General features: G+C 33.8%; 2 protein-coding genes across 6 annotated transcripts in view; one reads left to right on the top strand and one right to left on the bottom strand.

Annotated features, from left to right (window-relative positions):
* Positions 1 to 4244: 4244 nt before the first annotated feature.
* Positions 4245 to 8788, bottom strand: LOC138316151 (M-phase phosphoprotein 6-like). Its single transcript, XM_069257691.1, has 5 exons — positions 8539 to 8788; positions 7152 to 7261; positions 6526 to 6616; positions 6196 to 6290; positions 4245 to 5373 (listed from the first exon to the last, which is right to left on the bottom strand). Exons 1-5 carry the CDS (start codon positions 8614 to 8616, stop codon positions 5235 to 5237), a joined length of 513 nt encoding a protein of 170 aa, XP_069113792.1. The 5' UTR covers positions 8617 to 8788; the 3' UTR covers positions 4245 to 5234.
* LOC138316150 (putative ATP-dependent RNA helicase TDRD12) overlaps positions 8710 to 21801 on the top strand; it is a 106294-nt gene continuing 93202 nt past the window's right edge. For 2 of the 5 annotated variants that reach the window (XM_069257688.1, XM_069257686.1), the window contains exons 1-11: positions 8710 to 8784; positions 10981 to 11220; positions 11844 to 11938; positions 14119 to 14166; positions 14390 to 14509; positions 15097 to 15152; positions 15983 to 16141; positions 17314 to 18103; positions 18437 to 18550; positions 19348 to 19422; positions 21695 to 21706. In XM_069257688.1, coding sequence (XP_069113789.1) covers positions 11044 to 11220; positions 11844 to 11938; positions 14119 to 14166; positions 14390 to 14509; positions 15097 to 15152; positions 15983 to 16141; positions 17314 to 18103; positions 18437 to 18550; positions 19348 to 19422; positions 21695 to 21706 — 1646 coding nt within the window. In that variant the 5' untranslated portion in view covers positions 8710 to 8784; positions 10981 to 11043. Of the gene's footprint in view, positions 8785 to 9184; positions 9250 to 10980; positions 11221 to 11843; positions 11939 to 14118; positions 14167 to 14389; positions 14510 to 15096; positions 15153 to 15982; positions 16142 to 17313; positions 18104 to 18436; positions 18551 to 19347; positions 19423 to 21694; positions 21707 to 21801 lie in introns of those variants that run through there. The other 3 variants (XM_069257690.1, XM_069257689.1, XM_069257687.1) reach the window with 2 other exon arrangements.

Here is a 21801-nt window from a genome sequence, read left to right as displayed (position 1 = left end):
ATTTTATAACTAGTGTCGATAAAATTTGTTTGGTTTTTGGTTTTGCTTTTGTTGTTTCATGTCAACTGATAGAAATTGTCTGCGTTGGTACGTTCGTATTAAATGTAAGTTAAGAAATAAAACACTATGGTCCGGGATTAAACCAGTCTTATTCAGGATTACATACTACAGCGTAGTACAGTGTACTAGGCACTGCCTCACTGTAATCCAAGGTAGTCTAATGACGAACGGGCAAGTAATTACGGTACTCATTGTTTATAACTCACTTGGCGAACTTGATTGATAACACATGTACACAATGTAGCTGTATCGTAAGCGGGGGAAGCACTTTCTTAATGATTCTTAATGATGTTTTCTAGCACAGGCTCCTTATAGATCCTCTTTGCTGGACTCATAGTATTATTTAGTTACATATTATGATTATAGTCACTTCCTAGCTGATATTCTCTTTATAGTTATTGTATTTGATCTCCTGTTCGTTCCAGTGATTGTCCAATCTGTTTTTGAAGGTGTCCAATGTCTTAGATGTAACGACATGGTCTGGTAGGTTATTCCATATTGAAGCAATCCTAACGGAGAATGAGTTCTTCCTGATCGATGTTTTAGTATGCTGGGGGAATATTTTCAGCGAGTTTGTCCTAGTGCTAGATTTCTCTGATGTGTCGGACCACATCCTTATGAACTGGGTTGCTCCTTTGTCGTATCTCCCTGTAACTGCCTTGTACGTTTCTATCATGTCACCTCTTACACGTCTGTAACTCAGGGTTGGGAGTTTTAACTTCTTAAGCCTCTCAGGATAAGTTAGGTTATCCATTCCCGGTAGTTGTTTAGTCGCCTTTCTTTGTACTCCTTCCAACTGTTCAATGTGTTTCATTTTATATGGTCTCCAGACAACACTTGCATATTCCAGATGGGTTCTTACCAAAGATTTGTAAAGTGGAATAAATAGTTTAGAATCTAGGAACTTAAATGTTCTTCTGATCATGCCGAAAATTGAAGTTGCTTTTTGTACTTTTTCGCTTATGTGTTTGTCAAATGTAAGCTCTTTATCAAATATGACCCCAAGGTCCTTTTCTTCTTCCACTTCTTCCAATGTTGTATTATTAAGCACATATCCAGTGTTCCCTCCAGTGTGTTTCCCGACGTGTAATGACTTGCACTTGTCCTCGTCGAATTTGAGTAGCCTTCATTCATCATTCAAGCTCGTTCCCGTGGTTGATAATTTTGAAATCTGTGATAAAGTAGCGATTTTAAGTTGAAATCTATGTAGAACTTGTACCCGATTAAAATGACACTTTTTAGTCTTCAATGGCAGGCAGAACTCTTACACTTGAATTATCCTTAACCAGAATGTAGGTTTCCGGTAAGTTTTTCTAGTTTGGATATTTGTATCAAACTTTGAAGATCATTCGTCTATACAAAGAAAAACAACGACAGACTTGCAAGCCGTGCTTTGCATATTCTTCAAGAGAAATCAACGCTTCTATCATCGAAATCACAGGGACATGATAATTAGTTATTTGTTAAGTTGTTGTGACATGCCATACTTTTCGGCCTTTTGGCTCAGATCAAAGTTTTTGTGCAGTGTTGAATATCTCAGATGTTTCGGATAAATAAAAAAATTAGTTTGTAATCTGTTAACATAGCCATTAAATACTTTGATACCACATCAGCACATTATATATTGTAAATAAATTCCCATACACCATTCTCAAGTCCCTATGACTATAGGATAGGCCCATTGTACATATATATGCTTGTAATCGTAACAGCTCAAGATTCACAGGATGGTCTACTACTGTGTTGAGTTTATTGACTTTGGCAATCAATTACATGTAGACTAGAATGGGAAATCTGAAGCGCTATTTATAGCACAGTACTAAACGATGTTCATCTACATAGCTGCAGGTTTAGTATGTGTTTGAGTTCATCCAAAAAATCGCCATGCAATACAATGTCCGATACTCATTCCAGTGCTGCAATAATTAAAATACATACCCTGTTTAGAATGTTTCTTGTCCCATGGGAGTCGCACATCATCGTCTGAATAATCATGGTCATGTCTCCGAGTCGCAGAACAGCCTCCGGCTGATGCCGCTGCTACTGCCATGGACACGAAGAGGCTGTGGAATTCCAAAATGGCACCAATATGGTAGGAAGACTTAAGCAGGTGACGATGGCTTTATATATTACGTGTCAAATGTACAGCTGACGAGGCTGGGTTCAGATTGGTAAAGACTTGTCGAGCTTTCTCCGTTGGATCGATTCTACATATCAGTTTTTCTGTGTCATAAAGCCAGCGTAGCACGCTTACAAGAACAGTAATGTGCAACGCATATTGTGATGACCAATACACTGTTTAGCAGCTATAGACGTCAGAGAGAGGGGGAAGGGAGGGGCACGTGGTCGCCTATGGGAGTCTCTTCTAGGATGGGGAGGGACAAAGGGAGGTGTTAAACCTGTGGTTAGCCTTAATCATTTCGTAGTGTGGTTAGGCTTTTTATTAAGACAACAATTTGATAATTTCTTAACTTGGTTAGCCTTATTAATACTCAATTTTTGAGTATTTCTTAACGTGGTTTAGCCATATTAAGCGTATGGAATTCCTGGTCATTGGCTAGGCAGAGATACAACAACAAACGATAAAACTTTGATAGTTAATGGAATGATTAAGAACTTGTGACATTATAGCATGAGAACTGATGTGAACGCAAGTAACGGTCAAAACAGGAGCGCATAGTAAGCCAGATATTTTATATTCAATCACAGGTTTACGACGCGCGCTAAGAAAAAAAAACCATGCTCAAGTATTTTTTTTTTGCGCGTCGTAAACCTGTGATTCAATCTAGGGAGCTAGATATACAAAAGGAACTTTCTATTAATAAATCTTTTATTAACCAAATTGGCAATAATTAGAGAAACGTCATATCTTTTTAAATGGCGAATTAACGAAGACAATGGCGATGATCTTATATATTTTTTTGTAGTTCAATGTGCCTTCCTAGGTGTCTACAGGCCCATTAGTTCGAAGGCGTCAGATAGCTATATACATATTTCTATTCTCAAGCTTTAGTAGCAAACATTCTCGGACGATCGGGGCCTTTCACAAGATGGCCTGGTTTATGTACAGTAAAACCTGTGTTAGTGAGCACCTTTTTATAACGACCATCTGCCTAATGAGGTTTTCCCTGGGGACCCGAATGATATATTTCAACACAATATGACATGTGTATCAAGATAAAGTTTTTCTTTCTTTTAGATGGTCTTTACAGACAGGTTTGATGTACTCGGTCATGCGACATTCCCCAGGTACCCCTGTCTACTCGCACCCGCTCGTGCCATCATCATGGCCAACATGTGTGAATTGCATTGTTTTAAAACAGAAAAACTTTATACATTTGATCTATAGTATTTACATCCCTCGACTGTTCCTTAGCAATTCTTGTTATCACTTTTTTCTAAATATTTCATGGGTATGACCCATTGGGTCTATAGATGTGCTACCGTTTCAGTGACCAATCCAAAAACAATATATAATAATAATAATATAATATATATATTAGGCAATTTTTTTTAAAAAAGTCTAATAATATAGGCAGGTTTAGTGGACTAACAGGAAGCTATCCTGTATTTTGACATTTGAAGCTTATTGTCTATATTTCTCATAAAGCACTGAAGGGAATCTTCTCAAAATGATCTCCCCGGCCCTTCAGTTACCAGTATAGATCAATTCTATATTGGTTGTTTATAAGATCAATGTCCTAGTAGGAGACAGGGTCATTCAACAAAAGTCTCCCGTCTTTTTGTATTCTGACAGTTGCAGTTTGCTATCACTCTTTCTCAGACAGTGCTGAAGGGATCATCTCAAATTCCATCTGTATTCTTCCCAGTCCTTTGTTGTGCTTTAATTGAATTGATTAGAAAATATCACGCCCGGCAGACTATCTAAGAAAGTACAAAATTATTGTTTTACTCTTCAAAGATTGCTATTTACAGTGTTTGTGCCTGTTGAAATTGATTTGAATTACATGTTTTATTGTGGTGTATGGTCCATTTTGTACACTAAATCCCTGTGATAGGGCCTGGAGTATGTAGTTTTGGCTGTGATGGGTGAAACACTGATACAGCTAATAGTACAAGCTGGTCATGACTTGACCATCGGTCAGTGAAGGCCCAAAAGGCCGAGTGTAAAAGGCATCAAACCCTAAGTCTTGATTTAAAAAAAACCAAACACAACATAAATATCAGTGATACATTGGAATTTCATTGTTATATCTAGAATGTAATATGTACATTGTATACATAAAATTGCATGAACAGATAAAATAACAATGGATTCTAACGGGAATATAATATCATGAACAGAAATGTACATGTATAAATAGAATATTTGAAAATCCAACATATATAATTACCAATAATGAGACAAGAAAAATAGTATTAAAATTGTGAAAAGTTTGTCAATTATCAGTGCCCATTCCATGTATAAAGAAATTTGATTACAACTTTTTTTTCTTTAATTTACTGTAAAATATATGAACAAATCTTACAACATTTCTATCAAAATATTAATAAATTATACTTTGATACTATTCAATCCAGTTTTATAAACCAAACTGATAATTCACTAGGTTATCTCCCCTTCTCAAACTTTCAGGTGATTATTCTAAGTTATCTCTCCTTCATACACTTCAATGGCAACATGCAGTCATGCTATAAATATACATGATTTTTTCTTTCCTTATCATTAACACTTTGATGGTTATTGACACATGATTTACTAGATTATCTCCCCTCCTCACTCTCTTACACTCTCAGGTGATGAATTGATACATACATGTACTACAAACACATACTTTTTCATGTTAATTTCTTTCTCCTCATTTTAATGCTTGATGGGGACTTATTGATATTGAACTCTTTGAACTCTCCTCTTTCTAGTAATTACTACAAATTAATGATAATCAACTATTATAGTGGGTTGTATTATCATCAAAACAATCATAATGTTATCTCCCCTTCTCATTCTGATCATTTTCACGGTAATGAATTGTGTGTACTTCAGAAAGAAGACGCCAAGTGGAAATGGACACAGAAGAACGACTTCTGTGTTATCAATCCACCTCATCTGGTATAAATATCAGTGATCGAAAGTAAGATCTACATCATCACATTTTTGGTTGATAAAGTCAGAATACTGTTCCATTCAAATCATAGTAAAAGGCATCAAATGTTCAGTCATCAGCAGGTTTAAGAAATTTCCGTTTTTTGGATTTCTGATGGCTTTCCTCCAAATTTGAATTTTCTCCTATTTGACCCCGATCTCTTTTGCTGCTGAATTTCTTGGCTATTGTCCCAAATAATGATTGGTACCTATAAAAGAAATATACATAATACCTATATATTCAAAGAAAAATAATGAATCTAAGGCAACTAACATTTTCATCATTTGTTTTTCCTTTTTATTTAAGCAGAGCCATTTGAGAATCATGAAATGCCATTTTAGCCAAGTGTTAAATGTGGTACCTATACACTGTCGACAAATGGTAATTTTTATCTATTAAAAACAGGAACAGAAGAATTAGTATTTTTCTTCAATAACAAACGTTAACTAATTTACACTATTACCATCAATGAAAAGTTTGAGTTTCTTATTTTACTTCGGAATAAAAGTATCAAAATCACAACTTTTTGAAATTCCTATGTTGGTAATTTTTAAACTTTTAATGATAAGAAAGTCTACTTAGTACATTGTAATACAATATGAAGAAATTAAAGGTTGAATTTTGCACATTTTGGCCTGTTCTTTCTAATGGTTTAGTAAGATTTTTGACATTTTGAATATTAAAGAATTTGGACTTGCTAAAATGGCCTAAAATGGGGGGGTTCAAAATCAGAGTTTCTCCCTCAAAAACAGGAAGAGTTGGCAAGTATGCAAAAATAATTACATCCTGAAAAAAATCCATATCACTATGACCTAAAATGTATGTGAAATGAGGTACTTATCATGTAGGCAACAAAAGCAAAACAAATTATTTTATATGTATTTGTTTGTATTAATTACATAATAACATAATATATACACAAATAAACAATCAATTATTGTCAAAATCAAAAATATAGTTTATGATCTGTTGGCAGGGGAGCATCTTTTACACATCATTTTAAAATAATCAAAGAACACACGATTCATACCTAATTGCCATCTCCTCCTCCTCAACACCTAACTCCTTCTCTTTTGTTTCTGCTGCATCAAGCTCTACTTTGGTGTTGTGTCGCTTCATCAATTTCTAAAAATAAAATCTCAAACATCAATACATTTGTTCATTGGTATATTGTGTCATATTTTTCTGGAATTTATTTGTGTTTGTGTCCTAAGAACAGCCAATGTCATTTAAGGACAAGTTGGATTTTGGAGGGAAGATTTTTTGTCACAAACTAATGATGTAACAATCAATACCTACCCAAAAGGGCAGATAACTCTGTAACATGAGAAGACAGGATATTGTGTCCTATTGATATTACCTCAATTTCTGGGTTGAATCCGCAGTATGATATCCTTCCAAACTGGAGGTTTTCAATTCTCATCAGGCTTGGTTCGAAAATGTATTTATTTCTGAAAATGAGTGAAAAGTGAATAAAGGTTGAAAGAAATGTTGAAAAATAATAGCCTAAATTCTCTGTATTCCAAATGAAATGCTGTAATAATATAATATTAGTCTGATTTTAACTGTCTTTACAATATCTATTCTAATCTATCAGTGATTTTAACTGTCTTTACAATATCTATTCTAATCTATCAGTACTGACAAAGGGAAGTAACTCCCATAGATCAGAATGACAATGTCCTTTGTGATTATGTCTTTATCAGAAAAGAAACTTATACATAAATGTATACATGGTATCTACTGTATTTTAACTGAACTAATGATGTAACATGAGTTTACTGTGTATACATTATCATTTGTAATAAGGATATTTATCAGAAAGGCTAGTTATACAAAGAGTGCCAAATTGAGCTACTTCAACCCAACACAAATTAGCAATAAACATGATTGTATAATGACTGTATGAAGAATGAATATATATATATATATATATATTTTTTTTGTAAACTCAAACATAATCTTATAAGTGGAAAAATCACTAACTCTAGTTTTTGAGTGGCCGGCAGATCCAATACCCAATGTTCATCATCAATATCTTTGTTTTCTTCTTCATTCAGTTCTTTTTCTATACGTAAGGCACTCCGTTGCATAAACTGAAATAATAAAAACAAAATAACAATTAAAACTATCTATCTGTATCTAAAATAATTGTATATTGGTATATTGTAAATGCAGTTTTTAATTTATGTAATACAATGTATTTATATATCTAGAATAAATATGTATTACACGTGTCACCAGACTTGTTCTGAACTGGGTTGATCAACTGGTAGCTTAGAGAGCTAGAGCATATCAATTATATTCACAAAAGATTGAAAGTTAAGTATATACAATGTATTCCTAAAATGATTTTTTTTATTCACAAAACATACATGTACTCATCAAATTACTTTGTTTTAATTGTATCTTCTCATTTTCTCTCAATGATATGTACATAATACATGTATTAACCTATTTGAATTGAGTAAACAATACCATATTAACCACTCCAAGTAAAAGTATTGCAGACTTCCTTGGAGATATAATGCAGAACATGGATAGGTTACTGTTTAAGGGTGAACACATTTGAAAGGGGAGGGTGTAGTAATTTAGTTTAGCAGGTTTTAATTGTAAATTTAAGTATATGGTCACCTTTTAAGCTTTAAAAATAATGCACCATAAGGAATTTCCCTTGAGGTTAATCGGTAGACCATACAGTAATTAATTGTAAATATATAAGTCTGGGTCGTGGGTTCAATATCAGTTGGCAGCACACTGGTGTATATTAATATATACTCTCGTCCAGTTACATAATGTACAAGTAACCTGAAGACTATACATCAGCTCATCACGTACCTAGTCAGTAGTTATATAATCCTGACAATCAAAATAGCGATATAAATGTGATTTATCCCTATATGCCTGTAATCTCTATTTATTATCATAATTAAGAATAAAATCGTTCACATCACTCCACTTCTCCACTTTGGCAAAAATATTATCTTATATTATTTAGCACACGTACTGGTTACACATGTATGTGTGTGTGCAAAATTATTTTCTGATGTGCAGTCAAAGACCATCCATCAGATATATTGATAGTTGAATCTCTGCCACTTATATATACATATATGTAGCGGGATTGGACTGGGTCGATCAGCGGTGACAAGGTAGCTCAGTTGGTAGAGCACTCGACTAGTGTTCGGAGGGTCCCGGGTTCGAATCCTGGTCTGGCAGCTACAATCTCTCCTCTCCTGTTACATATTTCTAACGTTACATGCAACATCATACAATATAAATTCAATGTACATGTAACTGTTAGCATTATGATCGAATTTTGCTGCCTTGCAACAACGACTTATAAAAGTAAGCCTATATACAAATTACAAACCTTCATTTGAAGAACATTTTTTGACAGTACAGTTTTCTGGTCAGGTCCATCCGCCATCATTAGGCGTAATCTTGACATATACTTATAAGCTTATATTCAACGTGGTCGTTCGGGCAAGGACCATGTGGACACGATAAACACGGTAGGGTCATTGGAACGCTTAATCGAATGGGTAATTCCAAGCGTGCAGAGGACATCGACTTTTAACCACGCCAAGAAAAAAAAACGGGAAAACGAAGAAAATCGGTACGCAAACACCATTCTTTTGTAGAAAATTGGACGATTTAAATTGTCTTTAATTTAATTGCATTAATGTAATGAATACCTATTGACTAAAGAAAGATAACGATTAGTTGCGACACTCGACAAAATAATTGAGTTGTTCAAAGCAAAAACTTTCACTGCCGCTGATTTTTTTTAATATTTGAATTTAGGTAACAAGCTTAGGCCTAAGTTACGGTAACGTTAAGCTTAGGCCTACATCGGTCATTTGCATTTAGAGTGCAGGCTAGATCCATGAAAATAAAGCTGATGGCACAGTTGCATACTTATTTTAACAGACGTAACATGTTTACAGTGTCTATTACCTGCTGCTATACGAAAGTAACTCATAAGAGTTGTCTCCCCTATATAGTTTTGGTTTCCTAGTAAATTATACACCAGGTTTGTAAATACACGTATCAGCTGAAGACTGCTGTTCATATGCACATGGTTGGTACCATTTTACATGTATTGTCATCATGTTTCATCCGTCGTCTTGTGTAAGACTAGTTATACAAAAGCCTACTCCTTAAGCCTTGCAGAGTGGATAACATCCATATTTTGTGTGAAACATTATTGGGGAAGAACAATCATATTTTATATAAACGAGTTAGATCCGACCCCCTGGGGACAGAGAGGGGCGGGGCTAGAAGGGGGAACTTTGATGAAATGTTAATTTAAAGATGCTTCACCGCTGACAAATAGTATTTTTTTTCTTTAGCAAAATTAAAAGCAGACTATATTTATTAGTATTTTCTTCAGTTACAAAAGTTATTTACTTTGGTTACACCATTACCACCATTGAAAAGTTTGAGCTTCTAATTTTACTTCAATATAAAATTTTAAAAATAATTAATTGAATCCTGAAAAAATTCCCTTGCACTGTGTCCTAAATGGAATGAAGTTCTTATATTTATTGCGCATGCACCAAAACCAAATTAAATTATTTTTTGTGTAAGTAGACATATATATATACACGATTAAACACCAATTATTGTAAAAATGATGAGTATTGTGTATGCTCTGTCGACAGAGGCGATGGAGCATATTTAAAATCCTACTCCTCCTTAACCTTTAAGTGGATTACATATATAGTTGGGGTGAAACATATCATTAGAGAAGGACAATCATATTTTTAGTTCACCTCTATTGCGATAGTCTTTTGTCCGTCAGCGTCTATGCGTCGCCCGTTAACATTTCCTTGTGAACGCGATGACTTCAGTAAACCGAGATTAATGAAACTTAATTTGTATGTAGACTAACATTGGAAAGATCTCGGACGAGTTCGAAAATCAGTATGATTTGACTGTCATTTACTGAGTTATTGCTTTTGCACTTATACTTGTTATTGGACCTTGTAAACGCAATAACTTGAGTAAATTTAAACCGATCTTAATGAATTTTTTAAATTGAAAAATATATCTCAATGCTATATGATTTAAGCTCAGATATGGCAGGCTTTGTTTATGCCAAATGATTGCACTTTTAATTATAATTGTAGTGGTTAAGTCACTGGCCTTTCACCTAGCCGGCCGGGGTTTGATCCCTGGCAGGAACGTGAAAAGGTTGGGGGGTCACCTGCCCGACCACATGGTTTTTCTACGGGCACTCCAGTTTCCTCCCACACTAAGATCCCTTGCGCGCTTACATCCAGGCCAGCGAGAATGATTTGCATAAGTTGTATAACTTGTTTTGTAATCGATGTAAAATAGATAAAGTTTATTTTTTATTTTATATATTATTATAATATTAACATGATAGTTCTAATAAAAGTTGACCTATAAATAGCAACAAGTTTATGGCATCTTTGGTGTTGATGATCCATCCATCCTTTGCCATATTTGTATTCCTTCATTGTCAATGAAAGGCTGTTAAATTACTTTGGTTTCCATCAAATATGCCTCGGTCGATACATCCACCAATTATAAACTACAAACAGGATGTTTGAAATCTTCAATTTATTTTTACTTATAATCAATAATTGATTATTTGCATATACTTGGCCTTGGGTATATACTATATTTTGTTTTTTCAGGCCGAAAGTCAAGGTAACTGTAACTTAGAATAAAAATTTGTTTCTATGTAATGTCTTGATTGAGTTGAAGCCAATATTGTGATATGTCTTTGTCATTCATGTATATGAATAAGTGTCTTATATTTCTTTACATGGTTTTATTTCAGATGATGTATTGCTTTGGTTGACAACTAGTGCGGTTACACGAAGAGTAATCCTACGAAGAAGCCATGAGTTTGGTAGACATTGAAATCACAAAGGTGAAATCTCCTGCATTATTTTATGCAAAGGTTGTGAAAGACTCGAGAGAATCGTCTGAAGATTTGGCCTTCCAACAACTTGAAAAATCTATCAATGATTTTTTCAACACCGAAAGTCTTTATCTGCCAAGTTACATACCCAATGAGGTAGGTTAATTTCATCATCCGTATTTCATACAGCAATCACCTAGTAAGATCCAGATAACCAAATTAAAGATACAACTAAATTTAAACATTTCAAATCATTTATCTATAACAACATTATATGTTATTGACAAATTGTTTCCAGGAAACATGAATAGATATTTTATTATATTTAAATGACACATTTGAATTGGTTAAGATAGGGAGTTTTGCATTGTCAAGTCATTGAGTCTCACTTTGTTTTAGTGCTGTCTTTATCAAAATTCTATTATTTTAAATTCTTTTGGGGGTGGAGAATGGAAAGGGGGCAGGTATCCAGACTATAGTGGCCTATTGATTAACTTAAGGACCAACTACCTTGTTTGTCAAAATAAATGACTTTTCTTATTTTATGCTTGGACTTAGAACCCTTAAGTTTGTATATTACGTTTTATAATACTTCTGAAGTTATTCAGAACTTTAGAAATCAATTTAAATGATCTGTTATAATTTAGTTACCAATAATTATTTTTATATGCTGTTTTAAAAATATTGTTGTAAACGACTTTTAATTTAAGAATGAAATTTGTACCATGAATTGGGTGTTATACTGTCAGTTGTGTTTAATAAGCTATTGTTGATTTAAGGGTGAAATTTGTATTGGGAGGCGAGTGTCGGACCGCAAGTGGTGCCGAGTCCAGGTCAAAGGAGTGCTGTCCAGGCGATGTGGGCCAGAAGGAAGGTAACTACAATATTACTACTTAGCATATATATATAAATTTCTCAATTATTTTGATTAAAATGTTTTGTCTCCAGAAATTTACTGTCATGAAATTTAGGTATAGTAATTTGATTGGTCAACTTGAAAGGTCATTAGAATGTAACCCCTAATGCAAAGTTGTCAGATTTTCTATCAAACAAGGTGAGAATTAGGATATATATCTTCAACAGATTGGTGAATAATATAAGGGTATTGCTGTTGTTGTTTCACCTAGTATGGTGAAACTGCAGTTTCAATGATTTCCAGTGTATGAATTATATATGAATTATATTCCATGTATTAGCTTCTTCAAGAAATGTAAAGAAAAGACAAAATAAAATTGGCTTAGATGCTTTAGGCCAAACCAATTTGAAAAAAAAGTTCTTCAGGATTTTGGGGGAAAAAAGTGGGACGAGAGGGTTTTTTTTTTTTTTTTTTTTAATTTTCATTTTCAAAAAAAAAAAAAAAATGGGGCGAGAGGTATAAAAAAATTGACAAGAATGAAAACATGATGCATACAAACATAAACACAAGGCTAAATCCATTATATTTATGTTTTATGTACATGCAGGTTGTAGCATTTTAGGTGTGAGAATCAAAAGAAAAGATATTAATAACTTTTTTGGCCTCTGTGCTATTGACTTGTCTGAAAGACTAAATTGTTGTCTGAAGAATGTTGTACAAGTTCATGTGCAAAGATCTAAAGATCTACAATATTGGGAACCTGTAAAATTTTGCCACACCCAAATAGAACAAAAGCTGTTCATTTGCGTACATGAAAGTACTTTTTATAAATGTGATTTTCAAGTATGCAAATGTAATAATTAGAATGTTTAAGAGTCGCACAAAAATAAATGTAAATATATTAAATATTAAAAATCACAGTGTAGATATAATCCTGACTAGTTATTTGAGTATTGGCAGACTTATCACACGCAAAACTGTTCATAAGAGCGAAGCTCTGTTCCGGTAACATGTACGTAAGCAAACGTAGTCTACATATGGAGATCAATGACCTGCATGCATGGATGGCAAAAATTTTTTTCGTACTGGTTTAACCTGTTCCGATTGTGCGTTGCTCCGGTGCTGCTCTCCCCAAATATATATTTAATTAATGCAAATGCATAACAGGAGTAATTAAAAGAAAATTTTTTTTTTCATTATTTTTCAAACAATAATAATAAGACTTTGAAAATTAAAAGCTATGGAATGCAGTCAAAAATCCGCCAAGCGAAGATGAACACAAATGGTGCAAAATCATAAGATTGGCGTACGTGGCACTCCATGCCTTGCATGGACACAGAGAAATCCAAATCTTTGAGTTAATTTTTCGAGTTTATTCTAGACAATTATTTTATCATATACTTCTATAGTTTAAAGTACGTCCTTTTGTTTCTAAATTATGTCTTTTAGCAACATGAAATAGAAAATAAAATAAACAAGTAGAGCTTCGATCGCATGATTCATCATATTAAGTCAATTACACTAATTATTATTTTAGTTTCTGTGACCTTGCTTTCATCTTTGAAATAAAAAAAAAATCAATACAAAAGCATTCTAAAGTTAGAAGGAGATAAATTCTATATATTGATGTTGTTGGCATGATATGAAGTCAAAGTAAAAAAAAAGAAACATTGAATGTGATGTCAATAATCAGAAAAGAAGATAGGTTCGCGATTTTAAGTATTGGATTATCTATGATGCATGTAATTTATGTCAACCACATCGATCACATTTTCGTCATTTACGTTTATAGAATTGAATAAATCTTTAAACGTCCATTCACTTGGGCATTCTGTTACAGTACAGGCAATAACAACATTTCTGTCAAAAGTTCTCACAGTTGCAACGTAAACACCCGCCATACTTTCATTTGTTTTTTCTTAATCTGGTTCCCTTTTTTGTCATTTTCCTACCGGTTCAAGCACTCAAGTGATAAAGATTTTGGCGTATCTAAAGCACAAAATAGAAACGGGAAGGGAAAAATTAGACTTTCGTTTTTCGGATTTCCGAGTGGCTGAAATAAAGGCGGGAATTAAAAAAAATTTTTTTCTAACTTTTCCATTTTAGGGGCGAGAAATCCCAAAGAATTAGGTTTCAAATTGGTGTGGCCTTATTGACTCATTTCTTGTTATAGATTTATTCAATGTTTCTGTCCTCAGGTGTTTTTTCCTAGACTATGGTACCACAGATTACATACCGCTTAAGTGGTAAGTTTGTGAAATAAGTATTGATTCAGTCTAATGACCAAAATGGCATGGTCATTTCAATTAAGATGTAGGGCCATCAGCCCAACTACATTTCCATAGGCTCTTCATTTAATCCTACACAATATAGAGGAGCCTTGCAGAACTGTGATGTAAAAACAAATATCAGTCATTTCTAAGTGAATTAAAGTCTGTTATAGATAAGCTGATAAACACTTTGTTTAAGGTTTCGGAGGGCTTCTGAGGACTATCTACGTGTGCCGTACCAGGTGAAGAAATTCTGTTTGTATGGGGTGAAGGCATTGACACTGGCTGTGGAAACAGAAGACCTCACTGTCAAATCGGTGTATGTATCGAGGTCATAAATTATACATGTAGGTCTAGATCACACTTATTGCAAATTCATTTATATCATGTAACCTGTCAGTGCTTTTTATTGGCTGGAAATCCATTCTGATATCATAGCTTGTTGTTAGTAAACAATTTTGACATGACGGGTCACATCGTAATTTGAGAACGTCATGACAAAATGGCGTCCTACTTTGGATTTGTGCAACACATTTTGACGTTAAAATTCTTTGCAATGTAAATTGTTGTAGTTATGTAGTAAAAAGAATCTTAGATTTATGTTCAAAACCAAGGCTCAAAAAAAAAAAAATCTTTGACTCTTTCATAAAATTTTGCATGATATGAATACTCATTTAAGATACTAAATATATTTTCAGTTCAAAATTTAAATTTTGTAGTTTTGGTAAAGCTTAATTTTGAACAACATTTTGGTGATTGTTTTAGAATTTGCAGGATCCTGAAAAATGATAAGTATATTTTAGCAAAAGGATACACTTCTAATAGTTTCTATTTTGTGTTTTAAAGTATTTGTAGAGGACATTTGTGTACTACATCATCATGTTTGTTATGGATGGTTGTTTGCAGAGTGACTGATACCTGGGATACTGCAGCAGTAACTCTAATGGATCAAATTCTCTCAGGTAAGGATATCAGTTACCACAAACTATTCAGACCCTGTGGTTGCTAGGGAAAACATAAATCTATCTTACACAGAGGGGTGTAAGACATTTCACATGTGCTAGACAATTATGTGACGTCATCAATAAATGATGTTGTATTAACCATGACATGCATTGTCGATGACATCATCAATTTTGAAGCGTAATATTCCTTTGATAATTGCAGGATGAAAAAGCTGGAAAGCATCTGAAATTTCATATGTTTTTCAACTTAGTATGGAGAAAAAGAATCAAACATGGATCTATCAAGGGGACAGGGATGTCTCAACCCTGGTGAAAGATTTTGGCCATCAACCCTCGTTAAGCCTTGGGTTGACAAGCCTTCTTCCACTCAGGTTTAGGTATCCCTTTCCACCTGACCACGTAAGATTCTTCATTTTCTGGGTTGTTCATAGTTCCTAGTCACAAAGTTATAATGTGTTCCTATCAACTTGGCTATGGTGGTTAATGGTTTATTGTGATATAAAACCACTAGCCCTCCACCGCTAAGTTTTCACATGAAGAAGCTGCCAGATTCTGACTATAGAGCGATGGTTTTCCTTAAATGATTATTGCTGATAATAATAAACATAAAACACCAACATGTAAACTTCCGTATGAATATAGGATAATCCTATGACATACACTGTATGATGCAGAAATCACTCTCCTGTTATTTAAAGAAAGGAAATAATACAAAATGTCAAGAGTAGTATAAAATCTATTTTTTTTTTATATACAGTATGAAAACATTTTTGAATTACATTAGTAATAACAACTCTAATTCAGTTAATCTTGTTCAAACATTTCAGAGAGTCCAAGCACCAAAGCACGCATCAGACATGTTGACAATGACAATATTCACCACATAGATCTCTATGTCTTCTCAAAGAAACGCACCCTCTTCCTAAATGAAGAGTTTGTCACACAAAAGTATGCCGTCAAGTTTGATCCAGATGAATCTCAAGCAGGTAAACAAATATCTTTTGTAATAATAGTAAATTCGTTATTAATATGTTCAACAATCCAATGTTAATAATAGTAAATTCGTTATTAATATGTTCAACAATCCAATGTATTTGTGATGCATGTTTAGCTTGCCTCTCAAAGATGCTTAAGGTTTTTGTGGAAGTTGTGAAATGCTGTTATCTGGAGCAACTGACATTGTATTCTAGATTTTTTGCATCGATATGGGATTATAAATATTGTGATGTGTATGGACCAATGCTGGATAAGATTTTGTCCAAGGGGCCAAAAGGACCAGCTTAAGGTTTCACTCAGTTGTTATATGCTGTCAATTCTGTAATATTAATTAATAAAGCCACTGTATTTCACTTTAATTGCGATTAATAACCTATATTTCAGATTGTGACATTTAATAAACCTCTGTATTTCACATTTTGTGATATTCAACAAACCTCTGTATTTCACATTTTGTGATATTCAACAAATTTCTGTATTTCATATTTTGTGCTTTTCAACAAACCTCTGTATGTCACATTTTGTGATATTCAACAAACCTCTGTATTTCACATTTTGTGATATTCCACAAATCTGTGTATTTCACATTTTGTGATATTCGACAAACCTCTGTATTTCACATTTTGTGATATTCAACAAATCTCTGTATTTCATATTTTGTGTTATTTACAAACCTCTGTATTTCACATTTTGTGATATTCAACAAACTTCTGTATTCCACATTTTGTGATATTCAACAAACTTCTGTATTTAACATTTTGTGATATTCAACAAACCTCTGTATTTCACATTTTGTGATATTCAACAAACCTCTGTATTTCACATTTTGTGATATTCAACAAACCTCTGTATTTCACATTTTGTGATATTCCACAAATCTCTGTATTTCACATTTTGTGATATTCAACAAATCTCTGTATTTCATATTTTGTGTTATTAACAAACCTCTGTATTTCACATTTTGTGATATTCAACAAACCTCTGTATTCCACATTTTGTGATATTCAACAAAACTCTGTATTTAACATTTTGTGATATTCAACAAATCTCTGTATTTCACATTTTGTGATATTCAACAAATCTCTGTATTTCATATTTTGTGATATTCAACATACCTCTGTTTTTCACATTTTGTGATATTTAACAAACCTCTGTATTTCAGATTCAGGAGAAGCGGACATCCAGAAACTGATAAAGCACACAGAGACATTAGACAGGAGTCTTGGTGCCAGGAGCAGGAAACATATCTCTGGTAGCTGTAGTGATACTGAGGTTGGTAGATTACCTGAGGCAAGGCAGTTTCTTAACACAACTGTACCAGTGGCAGGGAGGCTTAATCACAGAGGAATACACCACTCCGTGGCCGATCAAATTACACTTAGCATTTCAAACAAGTCACCTCAGAAAGAAGATGATGTCAATGAAATCAGTCCAAACCAAAAGAGTCCGATAAAATCTACAGAACAGCGGAGGAAACCAGTCAGTCTGGCAGAATTAAAAGAGAGGAAGCGTCTGTGCGAGACTGCTGCTTGTAGTGATTCAGAAATGGTGTATATTTCTTTACCATTACACCAGAAATCCAAAGCCAATATCCACATCCCTATGTCACCCGTGTGCTCCCCTACTTCAAAAACAAGTTCTGTGAGACAAGAACTGTCACCTTTATCTTCTAGTTCTTCTCAAACTTCACCAGTTGTAGCAAAATCTGCCATGTTAGGGAAGTTGTTAAATGCACTTTCTCCTGAAAAGAAAGAACCAACAGCTGTTGCCAAACTATTTGGACCTACTCCTGCTGTTGACAGTAAGCCAGCTAGAAATAATCTTTTGCATGGTGAGCTGGGCCTTCCACTGACACGAGCGCGCCTACCGAAGGCAGCCATGCGATTATCCACATCAGAGAGTGATGTGGACACTCCTAGAATAACATCTCGGCAGATATCAACATCTTTAGGGTTTGTACTTTTTACTTAATGACAAAAATTTAGTTTAGAAGATATTTATAGGTGTTTCCATTAATCAGGTCCTTACTTTATGTAATCATAAATGTTTCAAATGTAAATGCCCCGTGCGGGACCTTAATTGGTTTAATAAACTATTGTCTATTGTCTATTGTCTTTTGGTCCTACTAGACTTTCATGTTGTACTCTCCTTCTATAGCAAAGTTAATATAATAGTTATTAAGGCCTAGGTTTATATGTAGTGGACATGATCAATGGTTTTATCTTATCAGATATTACAGAATACATTGTAAACATTTTTGTGTAAAAGATATGTTTTATTGTCAGTAAAAACAGCAGTTCTGCCTCGTCAGAAGAGGATAAATTAGTTGGTGATCTAAAGAAGTCTATTCTGAAAAAATCTCCAAGTTCTTCACAGCAGAATGAGAAGCCCTCTGTCAGGTGTGTAGTTAGATAAATCAGAGTAACACCCTCCCCCCCCACACACACATATAAAAAACAAACATAAAAAATAGAAAGAAAACAAAATTCTGTCATTTTACTGATTTATATCCACCTTGGAATGGGTATATGTAACAAGTATTCATTGGCAATTTCCTTCTTTTTGAAAATCATTCACATGGAAAACTATTACACAGATGGTATGTGTCATTTTCAAATGATCTTGATGCCGATTCTAGGTCACAGGGGTTATTGAAATAGGTTAGCCACTATGAGGAGAGAAGTAATGAAGAACAAAATATTAATGAGAGAATTGAGTTACTCTCAAAATGTTCAGAAATTGAAACTAAGGGTAAAATAAAATGTGACACATACTATTGATATGGGGAAAGATGGTGAAAATTTTGAAAATTCTATTACGATGGCAGTGAAACAGAGATCTTTGATGGCTTCTGTTTTCCTCAATCTCCTAAGCCTTGTACTGGCTGATGTAAAACACACTCAAGCAAACAAAAACCAAACTGACTGGTTAACAGCGAGATGTAGACAGTCCATATTGGAAATTTTTAGAAGTGCAGAACACAGTGGTTTTACTTTTGAATACCTACATTGACCAGAAATAATATGTGGGCGTCTGATTGTTATAAATTTGGATGTTGAATTTAAAAGATTTTTAAGGATATTTGACACAATGCTGCTACTGCAGGGTGATTGTTGGAATTCTGTTAATGATTCCTGTTAAAATCAGTATTTGTCATATTTTGTGTTTAATCATGAAGCACTGCGGTTTATTTCAGATTCAGAGACAGTGAAGCTATAGCAGAAACTCAGGCGAAGAAAACACAAATGTTGGGCCGACTTACTGGTAAAAGGTGTGTCATTTACATTAGATATTACTACCAAATCGGACACAATTCTTATTTCTTAGATTTTGCAGTGCAGTTGTCTTTCAAAGTTTGTCAGAAAAAGATATGCTCACTGCTTGTTACATTTTGTACTATATATTGTTTTCTCACATAGCTAGCCATGTAAGATAGAGTTGTCCCATGAAAGACAGCTATGTAAGATAAATCTATCTTACATAGCTGTGACGTCACAATTGAAAAAACAATGAGATGACGTCATGTCAGCCAAAGTTGACGTCATTTTTCTTCTATTTCGATTGATTTGTTGGATTTATTTACCATTTCATTTGTTTAATTTGCATTTCAAACCGTTTTACCTAAGATTTCTTGTTTATATTTTCAATATAAACCAAACTTTGATGAGCTCTTTCGAATGGCGTTCTTATTTTTAAAATCGATCGATTATTTAAGAAGTTAAGATTTTATCACAAAATGGCTGCCTCACCTTTCCTGCAAGTAATTCGACAAGCAATGTGAGAAAATAACTCTTTCATATGTAAATTATATAGGATAGAACTATTCCACCCTCGGGTACAGAATTTTGGGTCAGAAACCTTGGCAAACCTCGGTTCTGACCCAAAATTCTGTACCCTCGGGTGGAATAGTTCTATCCTACATATGTACATATGAAAGAGTCATATATTCTCGCACCTCGGACAGGGAAATCTCACATGATACCCAGTGCTAGATTTTTCTATCTCGTCCGATCTGTCTGGTACCTTTACGCGATTTTTGGCGGAATTTTACGCCACTCATGTAACAGTCTGCGCATGTGACGTCATAGTCTCTAATCGGTGACGTCGCACGCTTCAGAAAATCAATATTATTAAAAAAATATGTACATTTATTCATTTATCATGCATTTTTTGGTTGTTGTTTTTAATTATAAAAACAGTAGTTGCCAACTGATCTTCGTTTTTCTTTGATATAACATAACTATAGTTTTACGCAGAATGACTAAGTTCGAAGCGCAGATGAAATGGTCAATCGGCTTTGAACTAGGAGGCTCACGACTGGATAATTTTACACTATGAAAACGTATATAGATATGTTTTATTACATCTTTGAGGGGTGAGAAAAAAAATCATTACCTGTAAGTGATCGAAATCGAGTTATCCCAGTCTCAGGCTAAGATTTTGTAACATCCCAACCTCAGTTAACGCCTCGGTTGGGATTATGTTACAAAATCTTAGCCCTCGACTGAGATAACCAGATCTGGATCACTTACTGGTAACTGATTTTATTAGTCTCCTCCCCATTTTCATTTATGGTTTGACCCAGAAGGATTTGCACTTGGGTTCCATTAGTTGGATCCTTCTCGAGCTCAGATAAAATGGGATCTCTTGTAAAAAGGAAATGGGTCCTTTTCTTGTGCTTGAAAACGATATAGTGAAAGCATAGATATAAACCTTGTGCAATTTGTGTGTGTCTGAGGGTGGGATGAGGCGGGGATTGACATAGATGGTAGAACTTTTCTTCCATCTGTTTTCTATTCAGAAATTTATTGAATACCATGCAACTTGCAAGTTTTGATTAAATAAGCTGAAAGAAATTTTAAGGCCAATGAAAAACATGTGTAATACATAATAAACATTAGTAACTATAGACCTTACACAGAATGTTACGTAAAACCCCTTGATTCTGATGGTCTATGTATGTTTGTATGAAAACATGTAGAAGAGAGTTCACTTAACAATCACTGATATTGCTGTAAAATGCTGAATGGGATTGTAAAACCACTGCCTGGCTTCTTGGTTTGACTATTTGTATTCACTTTATTCCACAATGCAATTATAAATATCATTATTTTTTTTTAAAATACAGCTGCCAAAATTTATATTCATATTTGTCTTTATAAAATTAAATATAAGCCTTGTAAATATTGTACTTCTCAAAGTGTGGAGAAGTTTTGGTGTATTTAAGTTAAAACATATAATAAAAGCTCTTCATAATTTGTCAATTAATAGTTACAGCACATTATTAGTGCACATATAACTTTTAACTATATATACATGTATAAAGATAAACCACAGGTTTTCAACAGTTCTTTTTAAGCTCTCTTTTTAAAAGATAATAATTGATGCATTCTGTATGATTAAAAGGTCAAAGGCACATAAAACAGGAATCAAAAGACAAAATGGATTAAAATTTTGTTGACAAATGTTAACAACTTAATCCCAGAAATGATTATTTTTCTGTTTTTAATATTTATTTTTTTGTTTATTTTGCACATCATTAGTGCAGGCCAAAGGTAAGCCTCATCACATTTGGTTTTAAAGTCACCATAACCTGTATGCTGTTTCCTCTAAGAATGACCTGCTATCAGCCTCTCATTATCATTGTCGT

The sequence above is a fragment of the Argopecten irradians genome, chromosome 2 (assembly GCF_041381155.1).
Source record: "Argopecten irradians isolate NY chromosome 2, Ai_NY, whole genome shotgun sequence".
Classification (NCBI taxonomy): Eukaryota; Metazoa; Mollusca; class Bivalvia; order Pectinida; family Pectinidae; genus Argopecten; species Argopecten irradians.
Note: the sequence above shows the minus strand (reverse complement) of the source record. Positions and strands in the feature narration are given on the sequence as shown.